This window comes from Harpia harpyja, chromosome 1 (genome assembly GCF_026419915.1).
Source record: "Harpia harpyja isolate bHarHar1 chromosome 1, bHarHar1 primary haplotype, whole genome shotgun sequence".
In the NCBI taxonomy this organism is placed as follows: Eukaryota; Metazoa; Chordata; class Aves; order Accipitriformes; family Accipitridae; genus Harpia; species Harpia harpyja.
In genome coordinates this window covers 8,975,323-9,000,451 of record NC_068940.1, presented here as the reverse complement: position 1 = coordinate 9,000,451, position 25,129 = coordinate 8,975,323, and the positions used below count along the sequence as shown (strand labels likewise).

The following is a 25,129-nucleotide window of genomic DNA, read 5'->3' as shown; positions in this document are numbered from 1 at the left end:
ATTGTACCCCCACCATTTAGTAATTTGGCTTGTTCTGAGGTACATTGACAGAGGCAGGCAGCTAAAGCAAAGCTTAAATAAAGCTCTAAGGACTGAATTTAGTTTCATCGTTTGAGATAATATTAAAAGTGTGCACAGAGCAAGTTAGGAAACAATGCAGCTTCACAAGAGAGAGCTCCTGAGAGCTGCTGCCGCACGCTGGCTCAGCACCACAGGCTGTTCATAAAACAGAGACTTACGCAAGGTATAACCATTTGGATGTCGAGTTCAAACACCTCAAAATTGGAGACATCTCAGTTTCTGCCAGCTACTCCTGTGTATTGAATATTAGGGGCTTATCTGAGGATGCTCCTCTTGGTCTAGGTGTGTATTTGGTTTCTCCCTGGAGGTGTAGGGCATAGCGGTCAGCTGCATCTTGCTTTTTGTGAGAAAGCTGTTTGTCCCAGATGTTCACACACCACCTTGAAATACAAGAATTTTGGTGGTCCAGCAGCAAGGACCAATATTTTAAATGGAACATTCTTCTTCGGTGTAGAGAACTGCAGTGCAGCGAGGACAGGATAAAGACTAGTGACTCCCCTGTATGCTGGAGAGAAGACAAACTGGGTCAGAAAGAAGAACAATGTCGGAGGAACAGATGAACAAAATGAGGAAGGCAAGAGGAAGATACAAAATCAGATGTGAGGGTAGAAGAAACACAGGCTCACGAAGGGAGCAACTCTGACCATGTCGCACAGGGAGCTCCAGCAGCACTCTCACCTGCCCAAAAAGGAACTCGACAGACAAACACAGGTGTCAGCTGCAGGCAAAGGGACCTGACCCTGCGCACTCACACCAGCACAAGATCCATGCTACTGCTTTTCTTTCAGACAGATGTAAACCCCCCATCAGAGCAAAACCTGGCCCTGATACGCTGATTATTTTGAGTATTTCTTTCCTTTCCTTTGAACTCTTCATCTCACCATCACATGGAGCGCCGTCCTTCAATAGAGGTGCTTTGTATAGGAAAAAGCTGGTGGGGAGATGGCTGGTATTGCTTCATGTGGTAGAGTTGTCTTTGTAGTAACAGAAAGAACAAACTGATAGTGTATGCGTAATTTTACTTCCCTTTAACTTGTCTTTCTGTATTCTTGGAACTCTGATTTTTTCCCCTTGTTTTTTTTCCTACCGGCAGCGTGAAGAAATAGTTATTCACACCTTTCTTTTAGCGAAGTATCTTAGGAAACTGCGACTGAAAGGGACGGTAGCACAGCTATTGCGCGCACGGTATTCTCCCTTCCTGTTCAAAAACTCGAGGGAAAAAACGGGCAGAAATAATCGCCCAACCTCTCCGCTGGCAGTGTCAGAGCAGGCGGTCGGGAGCCTGCGGGCGGACCCCGGCAGCCTGGAGCGGCTGGTCCCCGTGTCCCCCCTCCACCCCCCTCCCCGCCGCGGCCGGGCCAGCCGTGCCGGGCACCGGCTCCTCCGGGTCTCCTTCCCCCCCCCCCCGGGGAGGCGGCTGTCGCCTCGGCTTTGTGCTCCAGGAGAGGCAGGGAGGAAAGGAGGACGAGAAAGCCGGGAGCGGGGAGCGGTGCCGGCCGCGGAGTTCGGCGGGGCAGGGTGACACCTGCTGGGGGCGGAGGGGCAAGGGGGGAGCCCCTCGGCTCCGGGGGGGGGAGAGCCCCTCGCCCAGCTCGCTGCTTCTCCCCGCCGGCCTCGGGAGCCAGGCCGGGGAGGGGGAGGTCTGCCGGGGTTTGCCGTCTGCCCCGAGTTAACACCCGGCTGTCTGGGGATTGAAGATGCAGAAGCTGTGCCGGGGAACAGCTGGATGAATGACACTCGAGAGGGATGGGGAGATTCCAAGGGCCCTGGTGAGGCTGCCAGCCCGTGCCACTAATGGTCCACCACTGGTCCACCACTGGCGAGCTGCCCCTGTGCTTCCTCCGTCAGGCAGCACACAGGCCTGGCACGTTTTGTGCTGGAACTCCAGTAAAACGCCAGAGAAAACTCCTGGGACGGGGAGAGGCAAGAGCAGCAGGCAAGTTGCACAAAGCCCTGTGCTCAGAGGAGTTTGAATAGGCGCTACGTCATTGTACTCTGACCGTTTCTTCATCATGTGAGCAGGGGGCTCCAAAATGCCTCCCCCCACATATTACCTGAGGCAAAGGCTCATAGCCTCTCACAAAGGCAGCTGAGGGGTTTAGAGCAGAGACTGAGAAGAAGTCCCCAAATGGCAAGGGTAGGAATCCTCTAGCCTGCACATAACCTGAGCACCGGTGATCCCAATGCTTGCCACGCTCAAATGCCTGTAGCTCTGGCTCTGTTCACCCAGTTGCTCAGCCAGTTCGAGTTCAGTTTCAGAAAGTGGCTGCCCTCCAGCAAAGCTTAAGGGAGCAAATACAGGCCAACCACTCCTATGGAAACAGGTTCATGATGGTTATAAGTGTCTGAGGAGAGCGAGCCCTGCCTGGCCTGGCCTACTGAGGTACTTCTGCCTCCCCTCCTATCTCTGCCCTAGCATGGGGGAAAAGGCGTCTTTGCTCCAGTTACCCTTGCTTAGGCTTGTGTGTCTCGCTCCCTCCATTTATGGCTAGCAGAGAGAGATCAGTGCTGACAGGGAGACTCGTGCTCTCTTGCACAGTTGCTATGGTGCTGCGGGCTCCTACTGCCTACCTGTTGCCTTCTCCTGATCTATCAAGGGACAGGGATTAGTGCAAATGTGACCATGACACAAGTCAGTGGTCCTTGGTCATGGGCACCGCTGAACTGTGCACCAAGGTCTTTGGTAAGAGACTTACCAGTCAAACAGGAGAACGTTAAAGACTTGAAGGCATTTTAAAAGGAGACGCCTGGCACCTACTTGCTGCCCTGCTTTTTTTGTGCAAGCAGTTAGCCATGGCTAGGAGCCCTGCAGTTGTCAGCTATATTTCAGGGTAATTTTATACACAGGAATATTCACAACGTCCTTTTCCTTTGAACTCAGTCGAAACAGCAGGCTGTTCCTTCTCTGAGAAATGTGGCTTTGTTCTCCCTGCTTAGCTGTTCTCTTACGCATCAAGAGACAAGTCCAACATCCACTGAAGGTAATGGAAAGACATGGATGGTTTTCAATGGGAGTTAGATCAGTGTCCAGATAAATACACAATTCAGTAAGGCAGGCTTTAACTGCTTCCCTTATTAGTAATACAAACATTACTTTACTGAACAGAGAGATTTGATCTTTATTTTTAAATGATTTCCAAGTTCAGAAAATATTTAAACTGTGTGCCCAACCAAGAGGTTGTACCTTCTATTGCAAGAAAAGGCTCAGAAGCTTACTGTGCCAAAAAGTATGAAATTGTAGGTTTCAGCAGATCCTCCTAACAGAGGCAATAATTAAAGTTGTTGTGAACATTGTATAAGGAGAAATCCATGCATTTTTTCTGAGATCGCTTTCCACTGCTTGTACACAGTGTTCAGCCTCTTCCAACAAGCGTCCTAGAAAGACTCAGAATGTTACTCCCGCTGGTCTAACAGGGATAGCCAGACAACACAATAACCCCTTGACAAAGCATATACCAGGCTACCTACCTTTCATACCCACCCTGCCCCACGAGGTGGACATGGAAAAATTACCTGCTCTGGGCTTAAACTCTTGGCTGTGCTCAGGAGGAAGAATTGAGTGTTTCACTTCTAAAACAGGTCTGTGCTCTCCTGAAGTAAAGCTGACAAGCTAGACAGCATCACTTTTCAGCCCACCAGTTGAACTACACTGTGCCACAGCTTCTTCTCGAATCTTTGATTCTAGGAAGTTTTTCTAAGTAAACTGCTATTAGTAATGACAATTGCAAAGGCCCTCTTGTTTCTTGTTGCTTTTTTCAGGGTGTCTTTGATGCATAGTTGATTTGAGAGACTAGCAATCATGTCTGACACACAGATGAGCCAGACAGAAGCACATGAGTGGTCCTATTACAAAAAGGCACCTTTCCTGATGCTGTGCTTCTCTGTATCACAAGGGCTTATTGGGTGCTGCAGGGAGCTAAGATCCTCACCCAGGAAATAGTGGAAGAAATGGCACTGGCTGCGGATGGACCATTGTTTGTCCTTCTGAAACCATGGGAAGGCACTGGGAGACTTAGCACTTAAGTAACTTCACTGCAAGTGGAGGCAAATTACTCTGACTTGGTGGAACAGTCTGTATGGATATATATACGCATACACACACCAGTTTTTATTCCAAGCCTGGCCAGGTAGCCTTAGCTTAAAGTACCTAAGAGAAAAAATTCAGTGAACAGCCTGGGTTATCTGTGTGGTGAGAATGTACCCTCAGATCTCTTACTTCTTCTGTTTGTCAGGTTGTTGGATAATTTTGAACCAGCTCAGTAAAGTTTCTCTGTTTCCTAAGGTTTTTTTTCTGTTTTTCTACTATTCTTGCCAGGCAACACAGGATGATTTTCAGGTTTTTTTTTTCTATTGCTAATAGAATTTTTTCACAAAACCTGCCAATTTGGCCTGGCCTCGAGCTGGGCTGAAAGAATAGGCTCTTTCTCATGGGCTGCGTTACTGAGGTCCTCAGGTGGGATCCCAGCTGCTCAGGAAACGAGATGAGCTCTTGCTCCTCCCCTTAGTGATTTAGTACAAGTCTGGTAAGAGAATAGAAGTCAGGAAAGCTTTTTTCTTCCTGAAAGCGATAGGGAGAATCACCATGAGACTGTAAAAATAGGGACTACTGTTTCATCTGTTCTGCAGTGCCTGACCTGTGATTTAAGAGAAGAGTGGTCCTGTGCTGCAGCTGAATTTCCTTGGCTTGGGAAGTGGAAAGGAAGAATGTGTCACCTGTAGTTGGAGGTAAGAAAGTAAAAAGTCAGGGTAGGAGCAGAGGTGAGCGTGGTGTGCAATTGATGGGGGAAGGAGGTGTGTAGAGCTAGTGGCCCAAATGGAAATGGGGATGGACATGTTTAGAGATGGGCTAGAAGGGTGTGGCAGGGGTGATAGTAGGGAGAGTGTGAATGGCACAATTGCTTTACTTCTTGCTTTTGGAAGAGCTGGCTGTAGTAAATGTGTGCACATTGGAGGTAGGGTATGGGGGATTCCGAAGTCACAAGACTGACTAAACACATCACTGTAACAGAAACAGTCATCTCTTTCCATGTGGACAACTCACCTGTGCTTTGTGTATCTCAGCCCATTAGTTGTTTTCTCTATTGTAATTTCGGTACTTGTTCTGTCCTTCCCTCGAATGCTCAACGCTTGTCAAATAGATGTTCTTAGGGCCTGTTGTCACCTTACTATCTGAAGCTCTCACCACCTCTTTGCCAGTTGCTCTGCACAGTAAGTTAAAAGTCTTTGTTCTTACTCTTAGGGTCCCATCATGTTCTACTGCCCCAAATCCCTGCTGGTCACAGCTTTTTCCTGCACACTCCTGCTTTTGTGTCTTCTCGTGTGTATACAAGGCCTTTCCAACCTCCTGTTCCCAGCTCCCTAGGTAAAGGGAATCTTTTCATGGAGCCATCCAAGAAGTGAGCTAAATTTAATAATATAATAATAATAGTAAAAAATTTGATAGAATCATGATAATGTGTATGTGCTCGAACTTAGTGACTGGCTAGTTGCTAAATCGCCTCTTCCTGGCTCTTCTCATTTGTTTTGTTACTTTCAATTAGTGTGTAACAATTAAGGTTAGATACCACTTTCCCAGGTGAGATAGGTAGCAGCAAGTCTCAGCTGTGCCCTGTGATAAATCATTTACTTATGCCCCCAGAAAAGACAGCTGCAGGGAGCAGTGATCTTCACTTTTGCAGGACAGCTTAGATCCAGATTGTTTCATTGATGTAGTTGTAAGTTATCAGACTCAATGACAGAGTCCTCAGTGTTATTGGTTGTGGCTTCTACTGCAGTTATTTCCTTCAGCAGTACTCCTGGCTCACCATCTAAAGGTGAGGGCTGTCTGTACCTCCTTGACTTTCAAAACTTGGGCAGTCCTTTTCAGTCTGTTTCCCTGTAGTTTGGTGGACAGTTGCTGGACAAAATGTGACGTGTTGTGGCATTTTGTTCAGTTCCTCTTCCCTAACCTAGAACAAAACAACAAAAATGGCGATGCTTTGTAATGAGGGATGGAAGTAGATCTGTGTCAAACACATGCAGCAGTTCTTTCTATCTTTCTACCCAAATGTGGTCAGAATGTTACTCCAGTTAGCACTGAATTTAGTCAATTTATTCTGGTGTCTGTGGAAGATGCATCTTTTGCTATGGGAAAAAAAAAAAGACTGCTCCAGAAGTTTCCCCTCTTGTGCCTATTTTTAGAGTAATCTTCCAGGCTTTCGGTAAAAATAAACCTGGACTTTCAGCATCTATGAAATGAATATAGCACCCACTGTGCTGCCATTAATCAGGTTTTGGTAGTACGTTGTACATAAACTGTCTGAATTAGCTTGATTTATAAAAAGTAGAGGGGTTTTGGTGATAAAGCAAACACTGGAAAAATACACAGCAGAATTAGATGACCTGTTTTTTTGCTTCAGCAGAAGTCTTCGTGTCCTTCACTGTGAAATCACCTGCTTCCTTATTTCCAAACTGAATTTTTTCCAGTCTACCTGGTGGCTTCTTCAGTGTCTTTTCCAGGGCATCTCTCTGTAGAGACATTAAAAGCTTTCAGCAGAGCGTATTTTGATGGTGGGGTGACACTCTGCTCTGCTTGCCTTCTGCTTTTTTTTTCATGTGTGGAGGTGATGGACTCCGATACCAATGAAAGCCTAGAAATAATGATGTGCTAATAACCTCAGTGCTCACTCATGAGTGATTGTTGTCTGTAGTGAGAATTCCCCTTTTCTGCTGAGTGATGTGTCTGTGAAGCTTGCAATGTTGCTGTACACCCAGCAGATGTGGCGATTTGGTAATGAGGCCCTAAGTATTTAGGAAAGTTACTTTATTACTGCTGAAGAGATTTAGGAATTATTTTGTTAGAGTTTCATAATCATGATACTGCTGGCCTCTGCTGCATGCAGATGAGCAGCCCAATCCTGGAGCTCTGCTGCTGAGGGTAGCACTTGCTGCTGGAAAGATGCAGTGATTATTTGATCAGCCAGGAGGCTGAATTCTACCGTTTTCTGTATGATAAGCAGTTTTAGCAGTGTTAAACCCACAGCAAGGACCTAGGGTTGAAATAATCACTATCCTGTTACAAGTTTCCTGAGCTATCTGCTCCCCAGACTTTTATTGCCATAAATAACTCTAGAAGTCAGGCCTCACTGCCAGAAGTGTTAAATGCTGCAAATAGTATAGAAGATGACTCATTTAGTGAGATGAAGGTGGAGCATGAATCAGTAGGAAGAAAACTGATATACAAAGGAGACGTTTTGAATGCAGATGACACGCAAAATCTGAACAAAGCAATGTTCAATCATCATAAAAAAGAAACAAAAGACTTTTTCAAAAGAAAAAAAATAAAAAAATTCTTCTATCTAATGACAAAGGCCATTCTAGCGAAAGCCTGAAGTGGGAAGGTATTGCATACTGAACATGTCATTCCTTACCCAAGATAAACTGTGGACTGCATAGGAAGAGATGAATGGAAAATTCTTTCTAATATGTCCAAACTAAACAGTATTCAGGAAGCAGGTTGCTTTCCAGATTGTTCTGTGCCTATATAAGCTGAGAAAAGAACTTATCTTTGAGCTAAACAGTTTTGGGAGATCAAGAGTCCTCATAGCTTCAATGAACCCACACTGAAAGCTAACAGCAATGGAAATGCTAAAATAATAATCTGTGCACATCCCTTGTAAACAGTAACTCATGAGAAGTGGATGAAATTTCCATAGACCATTCCATTTGACACTACAGCTTTTGGTCCTTTTGCTTACCCTCTAGCTCACACACATAGGAGTGCCTTTAAAGGCAGACTTGGAAAAAAGGTACCCGATAGATGATATCCTATAGCTGCTGTTGCACTAATGAACTGAAGTGTCTAGTGCTGCCTATAATTCAACTCCTGCCACTTCTTGGGAGTAGGGGTGTTTATTAAGAGTTTAATGTAACTCTTCAGGGGTAAGGATTAAACATTTTCACGTTTGACATCGGGGAAAGGCTCTTCACTGAGAGGGTGGTCAGTCACCAGAACAGGCTCCCCAGGGAAGTAGTCATGGCACCAAGCCTATCAGAGTTCAAGGAGCATCTGAATGATGCTCTTAGTCACATGATTTAATTTTAGGTAGTCCTGTGAGGAGCAGGGAGTTGGACTCAATGATCCTTATGGGTACCTTCCAACTTGAGATATTCTGTGATTCCACACAATCTTTTTGAAGCACAGGAGGGAAAAATAGCAGTTACTTCCCCCCCCCCCCCCCCCCGCCCCCAAATGCTGAAATGTAATAATGCAAAGAAGCCTAGATACCTGTATCTTAGGTGGAAGCTCTGGCTCTGCTGGCATTTTGAGTAAGAGCCACTGTTAAAATTGTAGAGGCTGGTTTATCCTGTGGCATGTATGCCTCTTCCTTGGCTTTGTTATGCTAGACCCATAAACTGTTGCTCTCAAAAGTACTGTTCCTTTAGAGCAGTAACAGTTAGAAACAGGTATAACAAGGCATCTTAACCTGTACCGCTTGGAGTACCTTTGTTCAGGATGAAGTGAGGGACAGTCAAAAGACTGAAGGCTGCTAGCTAGCTGTTTAACAGTGTTGGCAATGGCAGGAAATCTGGAAAAGACAGGTAAAGCTGCCAACGCTGAAGGGATGCAGGTACTTACATGGAGCAGAACTATGCACAGGAAGGGAAAGCTCTTGCAGGGATATCACTGTCTCCAATATTATTGTGAAAATAATCTCAAACCTGGTTGTACTCATTTTTCATAGTGCTGTGAGGTCTGTGAGCTCATTTCTTTATTGAAGCTATTGGACTGAAATTTCAGCATAAAGCTATTCATGCTTATTCCTGTCAATTCCAAAATTTCAGATGTGAATTTATCTGTGTATTAATGCTCAAAATCCAGAGCTGCATGTTGTAAATTGGAATATGTCTGGGTAATAAACCTTTTCTGCTGTGTCTGTGTTCAGTGCATTTAGTCCCTCTATTCACAGGTAATGTGCTGGATTTGAGCTTTAATGAAAGAAATTATTCTTACAGGAGGTAGCACAGGCCAAATTTTCTGTTGCTACTAAGGGAGAACTAATAGTTAACTGCTAGTGACAGATTTATGTTTTCACTTGTAGGTTACCCAGCAGTGGGCTCAGCTCAAATGTAAAATATCACTTGGAAAAGTTGGCTTTGTTAGTGAAAAGTATGAGGTTCATTTTTAAAAGCTGTACTGATTTTAAGAACAAAAAAAAAAAAAAAAAGTGCCTTTCTCCTGTTGGGAGGATAGAAATTCTCTAAGGAGAAATAGCACAGACCGAGTTTCTGTCAATGAAGAGTATGTGTAATTTAATACCAGACAGCTTTTTAACACAGGAGGAAAAAAAGAACAGACAATCGCCTATCTTATGGAGGGGAAAAATACAAAAGCCTGCCTGCAGTACGTTACCTAAATTTAGTCGCAGAGGGGATAATCCTCTCAGATACTCAAAAATCTGTCTGAGGGAAGTAAGTAAAGGCTATGGAGAAGCTGTACTTGGAGACCTTCGAGCTCCATTTTCCAAAGTCCTGGCAATAGGAAATGTGTTAGGAAGCACCAGTGGTCAGACTGTAAGGTGGTACTTGCTTGTTTAGTCCTTCTTCTGAAAGTTTATGTTTGATCTTCAATATTATAAGTGGCTGAGGTTAGAGATATGTGAATGGCTTGCCCCAAATGACAAAACTACTCAGAATCATCCTTGGTCTGAGCTTGAGTTGTTCCTGTGTTCAAGCAGTGGTAGGATCATGCTTTGCACAACACTTATCCATAAATGTGTTAAATTTCTTACAGACTCCCCACAGACCTTCTCCCTCCTGACATCTGTACTCAAAACCCTATCTGGAAGAGGCATCTGATCCTTAACACAATGCTTGACAACAAAAGAATGACTTTGAGTTCAGAAGCCACAACAAACCTTGGGTTATCATTTGGAATGAAAAGAAAATGGACACTGGCTTCTTGGTCAAATACCAGTTCTATAATTTTTTAAAAATCCATTTTGTAATGATTTCTTAGTCTGAGATCAAATGTGAATTGTAGATTTCTCAGAAGTGTGAATATTTAGGATTTCTGAGGTGTTAATTTAAGTGTAAGTGTACGCCCTGACAGCAGTATTTCTTCTAGTTTTGTGGACTTGTGAAACAAGTTTGTGGCATGTTAACTTCCAGTGAGTTTTTTAAAGAGCAAGTTCTTAGTACTGTTGCTGCCTCCTTTGTCCCCATTTGAAACAGGCCCAGAAGCTGTAAACAACTGAAAACTGCTGCCAGCTTCTGTTGTATTTATATCCTTGTAATACAGTTCTCTGTTGTTTAATAACTTGCTTCTAAAGTCTTAGAGGAGATATGCTTGGATGCTTTGCGTGTGCGGAAACTGAATCTCAGGGTGCTCACAGCAGGGTCAGAGCTGTAGCAGGGGTCCTGTCTTGTATAATGACACTTACCTTGTTTTCATACACTTCTCCAGTCCTGGCAGTGGTACTTTGGCTCTTGATTATGCCCTGCATCCTCAGCTCCTCAAGAATGTCTGATGATTTTTGCCTCTCTGTTTCCTGTAAGGGCCATGATTTACTGATGAACTTGCTGGTGAGCAGTGTGTCTTCAAAAGATGAAAACATTAAAACTTAATACTTGTAGAGCACTTAACATCAAAAAGTTCTATCTGAATGCCATTTTCAATGCCAGAGTTTTTATTTAAGAGGTTACATACTGAGAACGCCCAGTGGAGAAGGCCTGCTCGAAGGTCTTTTCACTGCTTAAACCTTGCAGTAAGCTTTTTAGTGGCTTGAAGAACGGTGCAGGCACCTAGTTCAGTTTCTCACTGTAGTCAGTTACACCCAGAGGGGCACATTCAGGAAAGCATGGAAACGTGCTGAGGGCCTGTGAAGCCAATTTTTGAGCATGTTCCTGAAGAGGGTCCATGGGAAGCTCTTTACAATTCAAGTCCTCAAGGGTACTGTGATCTGGTCAGAGAAAGCCAGGCTGGGACAGGATAGTAGAAGCCTACTAATGGGCTGTCTTGTAAACATCACCGTGTTCTTCTGTTAAATGAACCCAAACTTTCATATGCTTTCATGGTCTGTGATTTTTGTTGTAACAGCATTGCTACATTTGAGTCTGATCATAAGCGTTCCAACACTTAATTATATATTTATAAACAGCAATTAAGAATAAAAACCAAATTATTTTGATAAGCCTTCTGAGTGGCTGTTTAGTTTCCACATATTAGACATGAATAAACAACGAACAACTTTATTGCCAAGACCCATCAGGTTTTTCAACCCTCAGTTGACAGTTCTACCATCTGCCCAACCTCTATTGGCAGAAGTTAGAGCTTTTGTATGAAGAATGCTTGGACCAAATCAAAGTCGCAGTTATTTGACATCTGCCACTCCTTATAAGCAGAGTGAGTATGACAACGTTGGCTTATTTTTTAGTTGTAAAACAAAAATACAGAACATCTACCACCTTGTAGAAGCTGACTCCACGCCTCTCCTAAAATAACTGAACCAGTCACCCAAAAAGTTGGGGTTCAGCTGTCAGTCAGAACACGTAAATGTCAGAAGCCAGTACACAGCAAAACATATCTTGGCAAAAAATAAAAGCATGATGAGTGGGCAATGTTGACAAGTGATGTGAATTTGTATTGGTTTTACTAATCTATTCATTCAGGAGAAAAATGTAGTTGGAATATCTTGGCATGGTATGGTTTGGGGTTTTTGTCTTGAAACAAAAGATTGAAGCATGATTTCAAAAACTTTCTGTTTGGAAATTTCCTGTGAAGTTATCTTTTAGCAAGTGGGAGGAAAAGGAGCTTAAATTAAATGAAACACCATTTCAGAGCAAGCAAATAATTTTGTTCAATCTGAAATGAAATCCTTTCATCGCATCCTCCTGTGGCACTGGGAGTTAAGTCCTCTTTAATGAATAGCAAACACCAGTAATTATTCCTTTTGTGTTCAATTTGAAATATTTTATTACAACCCTTGTTTATTACAAAGAGTAAACAACCACTGTAGATTTTCCATTTAGTGTGTTTGTGAAATGTAAGCTGTTTATGGCACTGGAAGAAAACAAGAGTTAAACTACAAAATTAGGGGGTTTAAATGTGCCAAAGATGGTGCTGCTTTTCCATTAGCGACTCTTAACTACACTGGTATCCTAAGATTACAGAAGAGTTTGGGTTTAAGTGTTCACCTGTACTTAAAAAAAAAAAAATTTCTTAGCAGACCGTTGCTTATCGTCATGATGATTTCTGAATTTTTTAAATAGTTTTCTCCCTATGATAACTGGCCCTGTAACTTTTTTTTGCAAACAAAAGTTAATAACATGGTATTTACTTACTGTCTCTACCTGATGCTAGTCAGGGGCATTGTATTGACCATTCTGCTGTAAACGCTGACTGTAACAGCAGATTGACAGCCCTTGTGTGGGCAATGCGTCTTCCCAGTGTGCTGTAATCCCAGTTAGAGGGGCTACCCCTGGGGACAAGGCTGAGTTTGTTCTCTTGGTCTGTTTTAGGTGCCTGCCAAGAAAAGTATCTACCCTGCTGCCTGTTCTGATAGCGAGGGTTGAGTCATGCTGCAGAACATAATCATTGGCTAGGAAATACTTTCTGCTACTATTGCATGGTTTTAAACCAGTGCTAAGAGCTCAATCCTTGTGGTGTCGCAGCATGAACGTTTCTGGGTGTAGAAGTTGGCTGTAGCAATAGACTCCCAAGATTGTTTCCTCCTAGGTCTCCGTTGGTGGAGTTGGTATGAACTTCAGTTACTGTTTACCTGTGCTTTGTGCATTGCTGCTTTTCTGAGATGATGTAAATCTTTCTGGTAGTTCCTCAGGGTTGTCTCCCTCACTGGTCTCATCTGCAAGTTTGGCTCCATCCTTTGAAGTGCTCGTTGGCCAAGCTGCCCCATCCTGTGAGGGGACAGCCTCTGTTCCAGCAGTGCTGTCATTTTTAGTCTACGAGAAAATGAAGAAACAAATGAGAATCTCCTTGGGCTTTTAAACATTTAAGGTGGTATCTAGAATAGTCCCCCAGAATTGGCAGGTTCAGAGTGGAGTGGAAGACAGAAGCATTGCTGATACTTATCCGTGTTCTGTCACAGGTGGATGTTGATGGTGAGAAAAAGTCTCCTGGAGCATTTTGGAAAGGAAGCAATGACCTTAAGCCTAAACGTATCCATAATCCAGTTGACTGTATTGGAGTATTGTTTCAGTACTTTAAGTGCCTTCTGTATGTGGATCATGGGTTAGAAATTTAAAACTGAGTTTTAAATTAGCACTTGGTAAGGTGTTAACCTGTGCCCCTTCTAAATAATAGCTTTGAACCTCCAAAGAATGCAGGATTAGAGCCTGGATGTATTCTTGTCTCTTCTCTGCATGTTTGGGCTTGAGCCAACTCAACTGTTTAAACTTCACAAAGTGGCTGTGCACATGTATCCTATAACACTTGCATATATACGAGCCCCCTGCCTCATAATAACTTTTTGAGGCAAAACCTGCCTTGCTGCAGTGTTGTAATTCATCACTGGTGTGGGAGATAAGTGCCTCTAATTGTATCTTTAATGAAGCAAGTGGGACAGACTGTGGAAAGCAACTTTTCAGGTGCTGTAAAATCAGATCATGCATGTGGCCAAATGGTGAGTTTGCTTCCCCTGTAGCATAAGCTGAGCGATAGCCCTTCTCTTAGAGCTCCCCGACAGAGTCAGAGCTACTGACTTGTTAACATCAGCAAAACTATTTCTCTGTATGTGTATGTCCTTGTAGACTCGCCACGCTAAGATCTCTCCTAACATAACTTTATACGGAGTCTGTTGGGAAGAAGTCACTATCTGGCTTTTGGCTTCCTGGTTGTTCTGTAGCTCCTCAGAAGACAGCTGTGTGACAGTGACCCTGTTAGAAATACTGCAGCCCATGGTGAAATTGTGACCACCTGCTTCTCCTTGCTGCAAGTCCAGGGAGTAGGAATGCCCTAGTCTCTTCCTTGGGAGCTTGGTTATTCGTTATCACCATGGAGTCTAACTGTTGCCAGGGCCTGTTGCTACAATAAATAACACCACAGAAGGCTTTCCTCTTATGTCCTGGCATACAGACGTCATTGCCTTTGTCCAGGCGCCCTCCTCTGAAGTTGAGAGGGAATGTGTTTCTTCTGCGCAGCTGGGATGTTGGTTTGAGAGCAGCAAATCTGTACAGGTCATTGAGGGCATTAGTGAACCTCCTGTGGGAACTCAAGTGAAGACACTTGAGTATCTTCAGCCATTTTTCCTTTTTCTTTTTTTTTTTTTTACATGACAGTATCTTGTTCATCTAAAACACACACACATTTCTGGTTGGATTTCTTAAGTATTCTTCAGCACCATTAGCCATTGGAAAAGATCAGTCCTGAATCTGGAATTCCAAGCAGCGAGGCAAACTTTTAAATGGGAGGAAATGTCATCAGGCTGTGACTAGGGAAAATGTTTTAAGCGTCCTTTGAGATCATTGTACAATTTCTTGATTACTCTTTGAGTCTGTTCACATCCTTAGAAGTAGATGTCTGTAGGAGATTTAAAAAAAAAAAAAAAAAAGCAGCCATGGTTTATACTTCCAAGAGGTTGTTATAGAAGATAGTAGGGAAATGTTAAGACAGTGCCGTCAATTGAAGATCCTGCCTTGGGTCACTTGTGCTGAGATCATCAGCTGTTATAGTTAGAAGAAATAAATTGTTTTTTCACAAATATTCACATGAAACAGACTCTTTGCATGAAATCAAAAGATTCCAAAAACCCAAGTAATTATTAATACCTATGAGGAATTTTTTTTTTTTTTAACTTGCTGAGACCCTGGTAACAAGTGAATGTCAGCTTGTGACCTTACCGTGATTTGTAGTGGAAAACTTTCTGTAAAACTTGTCAAATTTATTTTCCATATATGTGAAACAGAGGTGTTTACATGACTAATGTGTCTTTCAAGTAGTAAGGCTGGTGCGCTTTCAGAATGAAATGAACCCCAATACTGAGACAGAGTGACTCCAGCCGAAGAGATCACTCTGGATGGATGGCCACAGGCAGCCCTGTGTGTTCCTCTTGTCTCCAGTCCAAACCCTCAGCTGGTCTGGTTGGAAAGCTGAATAAACTCATTTGCATGGCAGTGAGCCTAAAGTGATCTTCCCTGCCCCAGCGTGCCTTATTCGGCTGTGCAAAGCACTGCACTAAGGTAACTGTACGGCTTCCAGGCTGTAGCTAGTGCCTCTACCCAGCTCAGAGTGCATGTGTGTGACTGACTGTACCTACCTGTGCTGGCATCCTAGAGCTGCAAGGAACTCTCAAATGTGCATCTATTGTCTCTTGAGAAACAAGTGTCCTCCAAGAAATCTTGTTCTTTTTTTCATCCCTAATCAACAGGGACCTGATTCTTGTGTCCAGTTTGAATTCACACAGAATGCCAGTCAAATAACCTTTTGGTGTGTGGGTTTTCTGTTGTTGCTGCTGTTCTATTTTTTTCTCTTTAGCAGATGTTTGCAGGTTGTATGTGATAATGCTGAAATGTGATTGCTGCTTGATGTATGGCAGAACATGATGTACAGGCTGAGCTTCTTGTTTGCATTTCTGATTAAACACTTGCTGGGATGGTGCAGTTCTAAAACTTCTTTATAAGTAATAGGTAAAATTTTAATCCTTGCAAAAAGGTCATTTTTATTTGTTCCTTCAAATACAAATAAGGTGATAAAATGAAAACCATGTCAGTTATCAAAGTAAGAAAATTCTGCTACAGCCTATGATTTTACATTTAATCAAAACCCAGGTAAGCTTTATGATTTATGCTTTACAAATTGATTATTGGCACACAAAAAGAAAGACAAGTGATAGTTTGGAGAAATAAGAGTACATGGGATGTAACAAGTGGCATGAAATTGGCCCTCATTCATATTTATGAAAAGAACCTTCTCAGATCTCAATGTGATTTGTACACTTAGAGCCTGATCTTTTCAAATCTTACACACACGATTAAATTGACATGGTGAACAGTATGTTTTTGAACAATTTGGAGCTACAGGCTTTCAAAAGCAGACTGCTCTCACACTGATGCTGACTGACAATAGAAAAATCTTCCTCTCATTTTAGCAGCTTTTCATCAATCTGTAAAATTAAAAATGAGCAAGTTTCAGTACAGTCAAGGCACCAGGATGCGTGGTGTTGGTTGAAAAATAGAGGGTAATTCATCATAAATACAAATATAGGATATTTCCCTTTAAGAAAACCCATGGACCAGAGCCTATGTGAAGCACAACATTGAAACTGGAGAGGAGGAGGAGCTGTGAGAAGGCTAGTAATGGTGGGAAGGGGAAAAAAGTGCAGGTTTCTATGCCTTGTCTTGTGAGAATGAGAACAAAAGCCAGTCACAGGGATGTGCATGCTGGGGAGAAATCACTACAAAATCAGAAACAGCTGTTTCTATAATTGGTGGTGTTATGTGGAGGAAATTGAAATGTATGTATATTTTAAAATGAGGAGAGTTGTTTTCCAAACTCCCAAATCTGAAGCTGTTTGGCTTGCAGGATGATTAGGAAAACTGAATGGGAGACAGGACATCTTGGTTCCTACAACCTTATCAACTGTCTCTGATTTATACTCCTAGATTAGTGAGCTACTGCAGAGAGGTGAGAAAAGGATTACCCGTGGAATGGCATTCCTGATACACAGCAACACTTTGCTGGTCTCAGTAAGTGAAAGATTCCCATGTAGTATCACCAGCCTGACATGTACGCAGATAAAAAGCACTCTCCTAAGGCTCGGAGGCTGGCTGAAGTTATTAACAAAACAAAGCTTGGCTGATTTGAAGGAGAGAGGCAAATTTCTGACGTTTTTATTCTGACAACATTCCTACTGACTTCAAACAATAGAAAGTGACAGGGTGGATTTTTCAGGGACTCTGAGCAGCAATATTTTCCTTTGAAAATAGGACTGAATAGTTGGGCGGCTGCAGAGGAAGTGCCCTAACTATTAGTGAGCACAAGTAGCTGTTTGGAGGAGAGTTTGAGGCCAAAAGGATGCTGAAAGACTGCAGCCCATGCTGTGCCTGTGCCTGAGGAGGGAAAAGAGTGCCCATTTTCCCTGTGCTCTGGTGACTCTCTCCCAGGGTCCTGCTGCAGTCCCGAGGAGGAAGCTCTCTGCTAGAGACATGGGTGATGGAGTGGAGGGGAAAAATCCACCCCAGGAGATGGGGGCTGCGGCTGGGGTTGAGTCTTGAAGGTTGGTGGGGGCAGAAGACAGAAAACGAGCTGGGTTGTGGAGTGGGCAGGGGGAAGGAATAGGGAGAGAGATGAGGAGGTGGGCTTGGCTGCATGAGGTGACTGGAAACCAGAGATGTTGGACATGGACCAAAACTGAGAATTTCTGCAACTGAAGTCAAAGCCTCTACAGACTGTGCAAGAATTGCTGCACTTCAAAGACCAGCTGCTTAGCTAAATCCAAGTAGACTTTCACAGACAGGCACTGTATGATGTTTCGTTCCTTGAGGCTTTCTTCTATTCCCGGTTTGAAATCTTACCTGGGTGGTAGTGGATGAATTTGTCAGGGCATCCATCTCTGGCTCCTCCGTGTCAGGCTCTGGGTACCTCCCAGATGGGCTAAACAGCTTGCAGAGCTGGCCTTTAATGTGGAGCCTGAGTTTTGACATACAGCTTCATATTTGTAAGACTGAGAAGGGGAAGATGGCTAGAAGGGGAGCCACTGACTGGGTGGCTGTAGTCAATGGAGAGCTGACTGTTGGTTGTGCTTCGCTAAACCAGCTCCATGGCTGGCTCTTTTGTGTGTGTGTTGTATTTCAGTGCTGCATGCGATTCAAATGCTGTACGTAATCTCTCCATGGTGACTGCACAGCATTTGTTTCTATTTAAGGAGAGAAAGAGGTTTGGGTTTTCTGCCAGAACTTCCACTCAGGTAATTACACTTCTGCCTGCAGAATTTCCCTGTCGCTTCAATTGTAGTAGTTGTTCTTCACTCCCACTACTAAAAAGTGCAAATGCAGACCTGCTGCTGTGTTTCAGGAATGCAGCTGTGGTTGCTCTGCTGAGGCAAGTGAAGTGACCTCACCATGCATCATTTATGCTAGATTTGCCCCTAGTAAAGATTGCTGCATCCAATTGTGCTACTCTGCAGCTCTCATCTTTCTGTGCCTGGCTTTGGCATAACAAGTTGGTCTTGCTAGTGATACTGCTAGATGATAGTGAGACAGCCAGCTGGAAGCCAATGAAAAGATGATTAAGAGCCAAGAGAAAACCATATGGGGAGAGAGAGGGATTTCTCTTTACAGAGTTATAAGTAAAAGTGTTTATGTCTTTGGATCCCACTAGCTGTTTTTTCCCTTCTTTGCATCAGTTTTATGAGTGGGAAGTGGTTGCAGTTGAATAGCAAATTCTATCAAATCTCTTTAGCTAGAACAAATGTTGTAAGCGGTAGATATTTCAGGCAGCTCTGTCAGTACTAAAAATCAACAGGCCAACATTGTAATGGTAATAACAAATATTTCATAGCTATTAGGCTAATTTTAACTACAACAATACATATGATTCCAACATTGTATAAATAGTATTGTTTTGCAAAATATTATATATATTAAATGAAGGGTCTCTTGTCTCAAATTGAGATGATGTGGTGATTTTTTTTTTTTTTTTCTTCTCTAAACTTATGACAGCAGAGCTAATAAAGTGCAGCTCAGTCTGGAAAACACTTCTGCAGATGCTTAATTCTCTTTGAAGTCAAAGTAAGCACAGGCCTTGTTCACTCAGAGCCTTATAGAGAGATTTAAAACAGAGGATGTCCAACGTTAATAAGTTGAGATTCATCAAGCATAGCATAGATAGTAAACAGAACCAAGACAATTGAAACAAATTATTGATTCATGGAATTTAGTCTTTCTCTTCACAGAATGTTCACATGCAGATTGTGTTGCTATTGAATACAGTTCTTATTCAGATTTACTAAATGAATGTTATGGTGAGTGTGTGGGTTTAAAAAAAAAAATGTTAACTAATTCTGTATAGTTCACATCCTCAAGACTCAAGCTGTTTCACATATGTTATTGTTTCAGTCTCCCTGACTGATTGCTATTCAAGTGAATAGTGCTGAATCCCTGCTGGAATCGGTGTTAGGAATAGGGGTGCTTAAGTCTCTCTTTGGGGTTGCAAGTTTCTCATGAACATGGGGTTGTTTAAGGAAAGTCTGACAAGTAGGAAATGGGAATTTTTGACAAAACTTAGTGTTTTCCTTCCTCTCCAGTAAGAGCAAGTTAATTCTACTAGTTACTATTACTGGAAGAGTACTGTGCTACTTAGTTGAGAGCAGGGTGTGCTAGTATGTTTTTCTCTTGCTGCAGTGTTCAAAGCAGCTTTTGCACAGTGAACAAGGATTCAGGCTGGCCTTTCATGGTTTTGAAAGCCTTTCATAGCTTTTCTCAAGCTATGTGAGATGCTGTGCTAATGGAGAAGGAAGTGTGGGTGTACAGACGGCCCCACCTTGAGCTGCTGCTCATCACTGGGGTAAGACTGCAGTTAGGAGCAAGTTAGTCCACAGGGAATGGAATAAGCCTCTGATCCCATGCGCTTCTAGTTGCTGGAGCAGACTGGGAATATTCCAGGCATCAGCCTTGCTCTGTTGTGAAGTGATGCTAAAGCTCCTTTTGCGGGACAAGACAGCTCTGCTCCTGGAAGAGTGCTGTCCCAAGAGAGCACCACCTGGCTCCGAGGTGACCCGGGATGGTGGACGGCCCTCCGGCCCGGGTCAGCTGGTGTCCTCGCTTGTTCCTGACTGCAGTCTGGGCTTTGTGAAAGGGCTCAGGAGAAATGCCATTGTCTGGAGTCTAGATGTCTGGCAGAAATAAAGAGAGACTACCTGACTTGACTGCAACTTTCCCATGCTAGAGGTAAGGGAGATTTGTGAAGTTAATTAGACTCCAGATTTGAACTTTCCTCATGGGTGAAACTGGTATTCTTCTTTCAGCTTATCTGCATATAGAGCTGCTACACACTGGACTTAGGATGCTCCTGGAATGAGAAATGGAGCATACAATATAGCTGCTTTCCAGGGACTGCCTTGTCAGAGTCTGTGATTCAGCTCTTTGCCTTATGGATTAAACTTGGAGTATTCATGTACTTTTAAAATTTCTTTTACAACAGTTTGCTGAGATGAAGTCTGTGCTGTTAATTAGAGCTCTGCTGCTGTTCACAGAATGCTGGCTGTGCTGAGCAAAGCTCTTCAAACAGTTTTCCTGAATTTGAACAGGCAAAGCACTGGCCTCTTGTGCTCTCTGAGCAGGCAGTAGAGATGAGGTGAGCAGCTACTTGTTCCTGGTGGCACTTCTGTGCTGCTGGGAGACTGGCCATGCAATGAGATGAAGCCAGCCCTGCTCATCTCCTGAGTCTCCTAGGTGCACAGTGCAGGAAGGGGTATACTGCATTGCCAAACACAGTCCATCATTACTGTAAGCAACAGACCATAAACATACTTTTTGCACAGTGACCAAATACCATTTTAGCAGATGTTTAATGCAAAATTGTCAGAGTTTCTACGAAGCTGTGCCACAGCTTTGCTCCTCTGCTCAATGGCAACTTCCTTCAGACTCCTAGCCTCTTTTATCTGTAATTAGTTCCTAGTCGTATATTTATATTTTAATCTTTTGTGATCACTTCTTCCATCCCTTGATTCAGTGGGTCCAGTCCCTTTGTCATCCCTCCAGCTTCTCCCCCCTTCAGAGTGAGGGACCTTCATGCTTTGCCTATCTTTGCCCAGAGGTACTTCTGTTTCATCTGTTTTGTTTTGTTGTGGGACAGGGGCTGTAACTTTGTTTGCATAAGTCTGTGTAGAATTGAGGTTGCCCTGCTAAGAGTTTTAGACATTCTTGTGTAAAGTAGTATGTGGGAACAAATTTTGTAGATATGCAGTCTAAGAATCAGCTAAATATTCCCTCTTACTTAGGTGTTTTTCACACTCGATTCCTGAAGTCCTCTGCTATTCTTCTACGCAGAGAGTGTTTTCAGTCCTAAAGCTGTTCAGAAATAGATTGATTCCACTTTTCTGTGTAAATGGGGAATGGTCCAGATTTGTATGAGAGCTGAGATCAAAAACTTGTTGTTTGCTTCTATTTAAACAAAATCTGCTTTAAAACGGGGGAAAAAAAAACCCCAAACAAACCAAAAACTCTCCAAACCATCCAAAGAGGTTCCAAAATTTCTCCTGAAACATTTTTCACTTTCTTATATTTCAAAAAAGATTAGCAGAAACATAATGCTGCTTCAGCAGTTGTGGAGATAGAATTAAAAAACCCAGGAGTTAAAACACAACTGCTCGAGTGGCAGGGGGAGGTGGCTGAAGAGTGTTTACTAGAAGCATACTAGCTGCGTGGCTGGCATAGCTTTTAGGTTGGAGAAATATTACAAATCTACTCACTTTGCATATGGACAAGTGGTGGTATACCAGACTGCTGTGTATCATGTGTATACCCTGAGTGTAGGAATGCCTTGTTCTCAGGAAGCCTCCATCTCTGGAGTGGAAGGCAGCAGCTATTTTTAGTAGTGTGCTGCAACATTACACAGGAGAGCACAGTATGATGCTATTTCCCCAGCTCACTTCATGGATGACTTTTTTCTAATTTACTAAGGAAGGATGACAAACCAGTACAACCATATGAGCATGGACACAGCTTCATGCTTTTTTGAAAGAAGTCAGCAAGACTGTGCTGGGGAACAGTCTAAAACACAACAACAAAAATTATTGCATCAGAGAAGAGCTCTTTAAGCTATGCCCTGGAACTGTGAGTGCTTGAAATACCAGCTTTAGAAATAAGCATTACAGTGCAGAGCCTGGGCTGTTTCTGTCAGGTGCCCAGAACAATGGGCGCTGAGACATAAGAAGCTGGTTGGTCTTGTGTTAGGATGGAAAATGTCCCCTGTGTAAAGGGACAGCAGGAGACTTGTGTCTTTCTTAACTCCTGATCAAACACTCTTCCTGAAGATTTAACTGATTCTTAGACTAGGTACTACCTTCTATGTGTGAGATGTTGTCTCTTAGGAATGCAGAATACAACAATCCCATGCTTCTCTGACGTGTGATCAATCAGAGGTGAAATCCTAACGTGAAACCTTACAATAGAAGTTTGCAGTGGGCTTGCAGATCCTTTGGTAAGCCTTGCCAGGTTGCTGGAGTTTCTAAATCAACATTTTGCTTGGACAATGATAATGGGACCATCAAGTTTACTCTTCTGTTGACAGCTGCTCTGCTGATTTCCCTCTGCAAATGACTTTGGGTTTTGCAAGTTTAACTGGTGAAGAGCTGTGTGAGTGCAACAGAACAGTCTGTTACTGCAGTAAATGGAAAAAGCAAAATGCAAACACAGTCAAAATCTTGCCTTGTATTCTGATTGCTCACTTTTAAAACTCGTGTGGCTGATGTTTGGTGGAGTTACTTTATTTTTTTTTTTCCTAGTGTGCATTTGTGTATTTTTCCCACTCCACACTGGCTTCGTTATTACAGAAAAGAAGTTATGTGCCTGAGAACCTGCTGTTGTTGAGGGTGATAACATGTGCAATTTGGTGAGTTAGTCACTAAAGGATATTATTTCAGCAGTTATCTGAGAATAGATATGTAAAATGTGAAACTGTAGAACTGTCTAAATTTGGCAAGTGCATCCAGAATCTGCATTTTCCTGATTAGCAGAAGTGCTAGAGTTATTGTAAAAGGAAAGCATAATTGCAGGTTACTCTGTTTAGATAGTTTTCTTTAAGAAAACTGAAATATACATACAAAAACATATTTAAAAATGAGGGATTTCAGTGCAGTTCGAACACTTGTGAAGATCCAGCCTTTATGACTTTTATAAAGCCTTGCAGGAATGTTTTAGCAGTTTGTCCTGGAGCATTTATAACAATGCATGGTGGTGATATTGGGAGGGGAAATGATGTTTTGTTGTGCATTTGCGAGCAGGGACCCTCAGCTGTAATCACAATATAAAGATGAAAAATACATTGATAAAATCATTCAGTCATGTTATGAGCTCTGGAACTTGCATTCCTGTAAAGGAAGACTGCAAATGGATTTCAGTCCATTTGGGACTCTGATTTGGTTTGTATACCTGTCACCATAGATCTTTAATGCTGTATATAGCTTAACATATGACCAACATAATGGTACTAGTAATGTTGCTCTTTAGAGTAAATTAAGCAAATGTTCAGCCTTTAAATAGCCATGATAATTTCTCCTGTTGTTTACAAGGGACTCCCATTGTGGCCGTTAAAGAAGAACATATGGCTTATTGATATAATGTCAGCTTCTCAAAGTATTTCACGCTGTGCCTATTCTAGCACTGATGGGTATCTGACGTGCACTCTCGAGCACTGAGAAAGAAAAATATCTTTAGATGTCAAAAACAGTTCCCAGGTGAGAGCTTCACAGCCAGAAGAAGTAAAAAGTGCCCTCTGGCCTTCGACCATCAATTACTTCCCCTGCCCCCGTGCTGCTCTTCTAAGATATATATTGACTTATATTTAGCTTCCTCTGAAAGGAATTTCAAGCTTTTAATGCAGCTTGTCATTTTATGCAAACCTTTACAACACAATTTGCCCTTAGTTAGAGGTTGTCTATGCTGGGTGTTGAGAGAGTAACCACTCTCTGTCCTTCATAAAGTTTATGACAGCTTTTAGAATAATAGTGCTAGAATAAATTTCAAAGTGTGGCCTTAGTAGTTTTCTCTAAGAGCTCTGACAGGTAAGATCTGGCAGGTTTTGCTGTGATCTTTTACAGCATTACATTCTTGCATACAGCCAACATCTTGCCATAAGCTGCCTGTGAAGACTACATACAAGAACAATATTTTGCCGCTGCTGTTATAGGAGCAGTAACCTCTGGCTGAAAGCAAGGTGGAGAAGGAACGGTGACAATTTGCATTTACCATGGCTAAATTCAGCAGCACCTGTTTAAGAGAGTTTTAAGCTTCTTGGGTCGTTCCAGATGTGGATGGATTTTTTGTTTTGTTTCTGTAATAGTTGCTGTTTCTGAATTCTCAGCATAATTCTGCTTTTGCTCACTTAAAGCAGAGTCTTGCTTCTGAAGCCTGGGAAGTTGTTGCAGTCAAAGACTGGTCTAAGACTGGAAGCCATATTGGCATGCATAATGGGAAATATCCCAGGGCTTTAATTATTGAGCTGTAAAGATCTTCTTTCCTTCTTGTTATCCACCCTAATTTAAAAAAAAAAAAAAGGCAAGAAGTTGGGAAGGTTATGCTGTATTTTATTTACATGGGTGTTCTGGTATCAAAGCTGTTGTTTCATGTGATGAAGGACCTCTGCTGTATAGCTGGTGCAAACACTTAAAACTAGACTTGCCTGCCAGGGGTGCAAGCATTCTGGCACAGGCGATACAAACTAGATGAAACAGCAGCTTCAACTCCAGCTTAACCACAGAACTGAGATCAAGTCAGCAAGTGTCAACCACCTGTTTGTCACAGGGCACAAGACATGGCACAGTCTTGGCAGAAGGGCTGTGTTTTGTGTCAGAGGGGCCCCATCATGTAAGGTACATGGCAGCCCAGGGGTGTGGGGGTAACCTTGCTTAGCCTTTTGGACCAAATCTTCAATGAAATCAACCCTGAGACAGGGTTCAGATGTTTCACTGAAGGAAAGTTTTATGGTTTGTGGGTTTTTTGGTGTTGGTGGGTTTTTTTGTGTTGTGTGGTTTGTTGGGTTTTGGGGGTTTTGTTGGTTTTTTTTGTTGTTTTTTTTTTTTTTTTTTTAATTGGGAAATCAAACCAGCTTGGCCTTGTGAATCTTTGTCCTGCTTTGCAAACAGTCAGGTCAATACACGGGACTTAGAATGACACAAAGGTACTGGACTGCTGGTGGGGACCTGGCAGTAGTCTGCATCAAGCAGAAACAGTGTTTTCCAGAAGCACTGGCTCTTCCAGGACCTGATCAAACTTCTTTTGGTTGTAGGGTACCTGCAGTATGGCTTTCTTGGGCTGGTCCTTTAAAACTGGCAGACTCAGCTGAGCTTAGCATAACACAAACTGTTGTCTGCATTCCTGTTCCCTGACCCAAGTC

General features: G+C 42.8%; 1 protein-coding gene and 1 long non-coding RNA gene across 2 annotated transcripts in view; one reads left to right on the top strand and one right to left on the bottom strand.

The window, feature by feature from the left end:
- Positions 1–25,129, top strand: part of LOC128153620 (uncharacterized) — a 53,457-nt gene that overhangs the window by 18,753 nt on the left and 9,575 nt on the right. The window contains exon 2 of the long non-coding RNA XR_008239045.1: positions 4,708–4,806. This is a non-coding gene — a long non-coding RNA (uncharacterized LOC128153620). The remainder of the gene's footprint in view (positions 1–4,707; positions 4,807–25,129) is intronic.
- On the bottom strand, positions 5,766–13,976 carry STMND1 (stathmin domain containing 1). Its single transcript, XM_052812910.1, is given in 7 exon segments — positions 5,766–5,802; positions 5,804–5,897; positions 5,900–6,029; positions 6,463–6,588; positions 10,503–10,657; positions 12,840–13,020; positions 13,890–13,976. Coding segments are annotated over 7 exon segments (810 nt in total).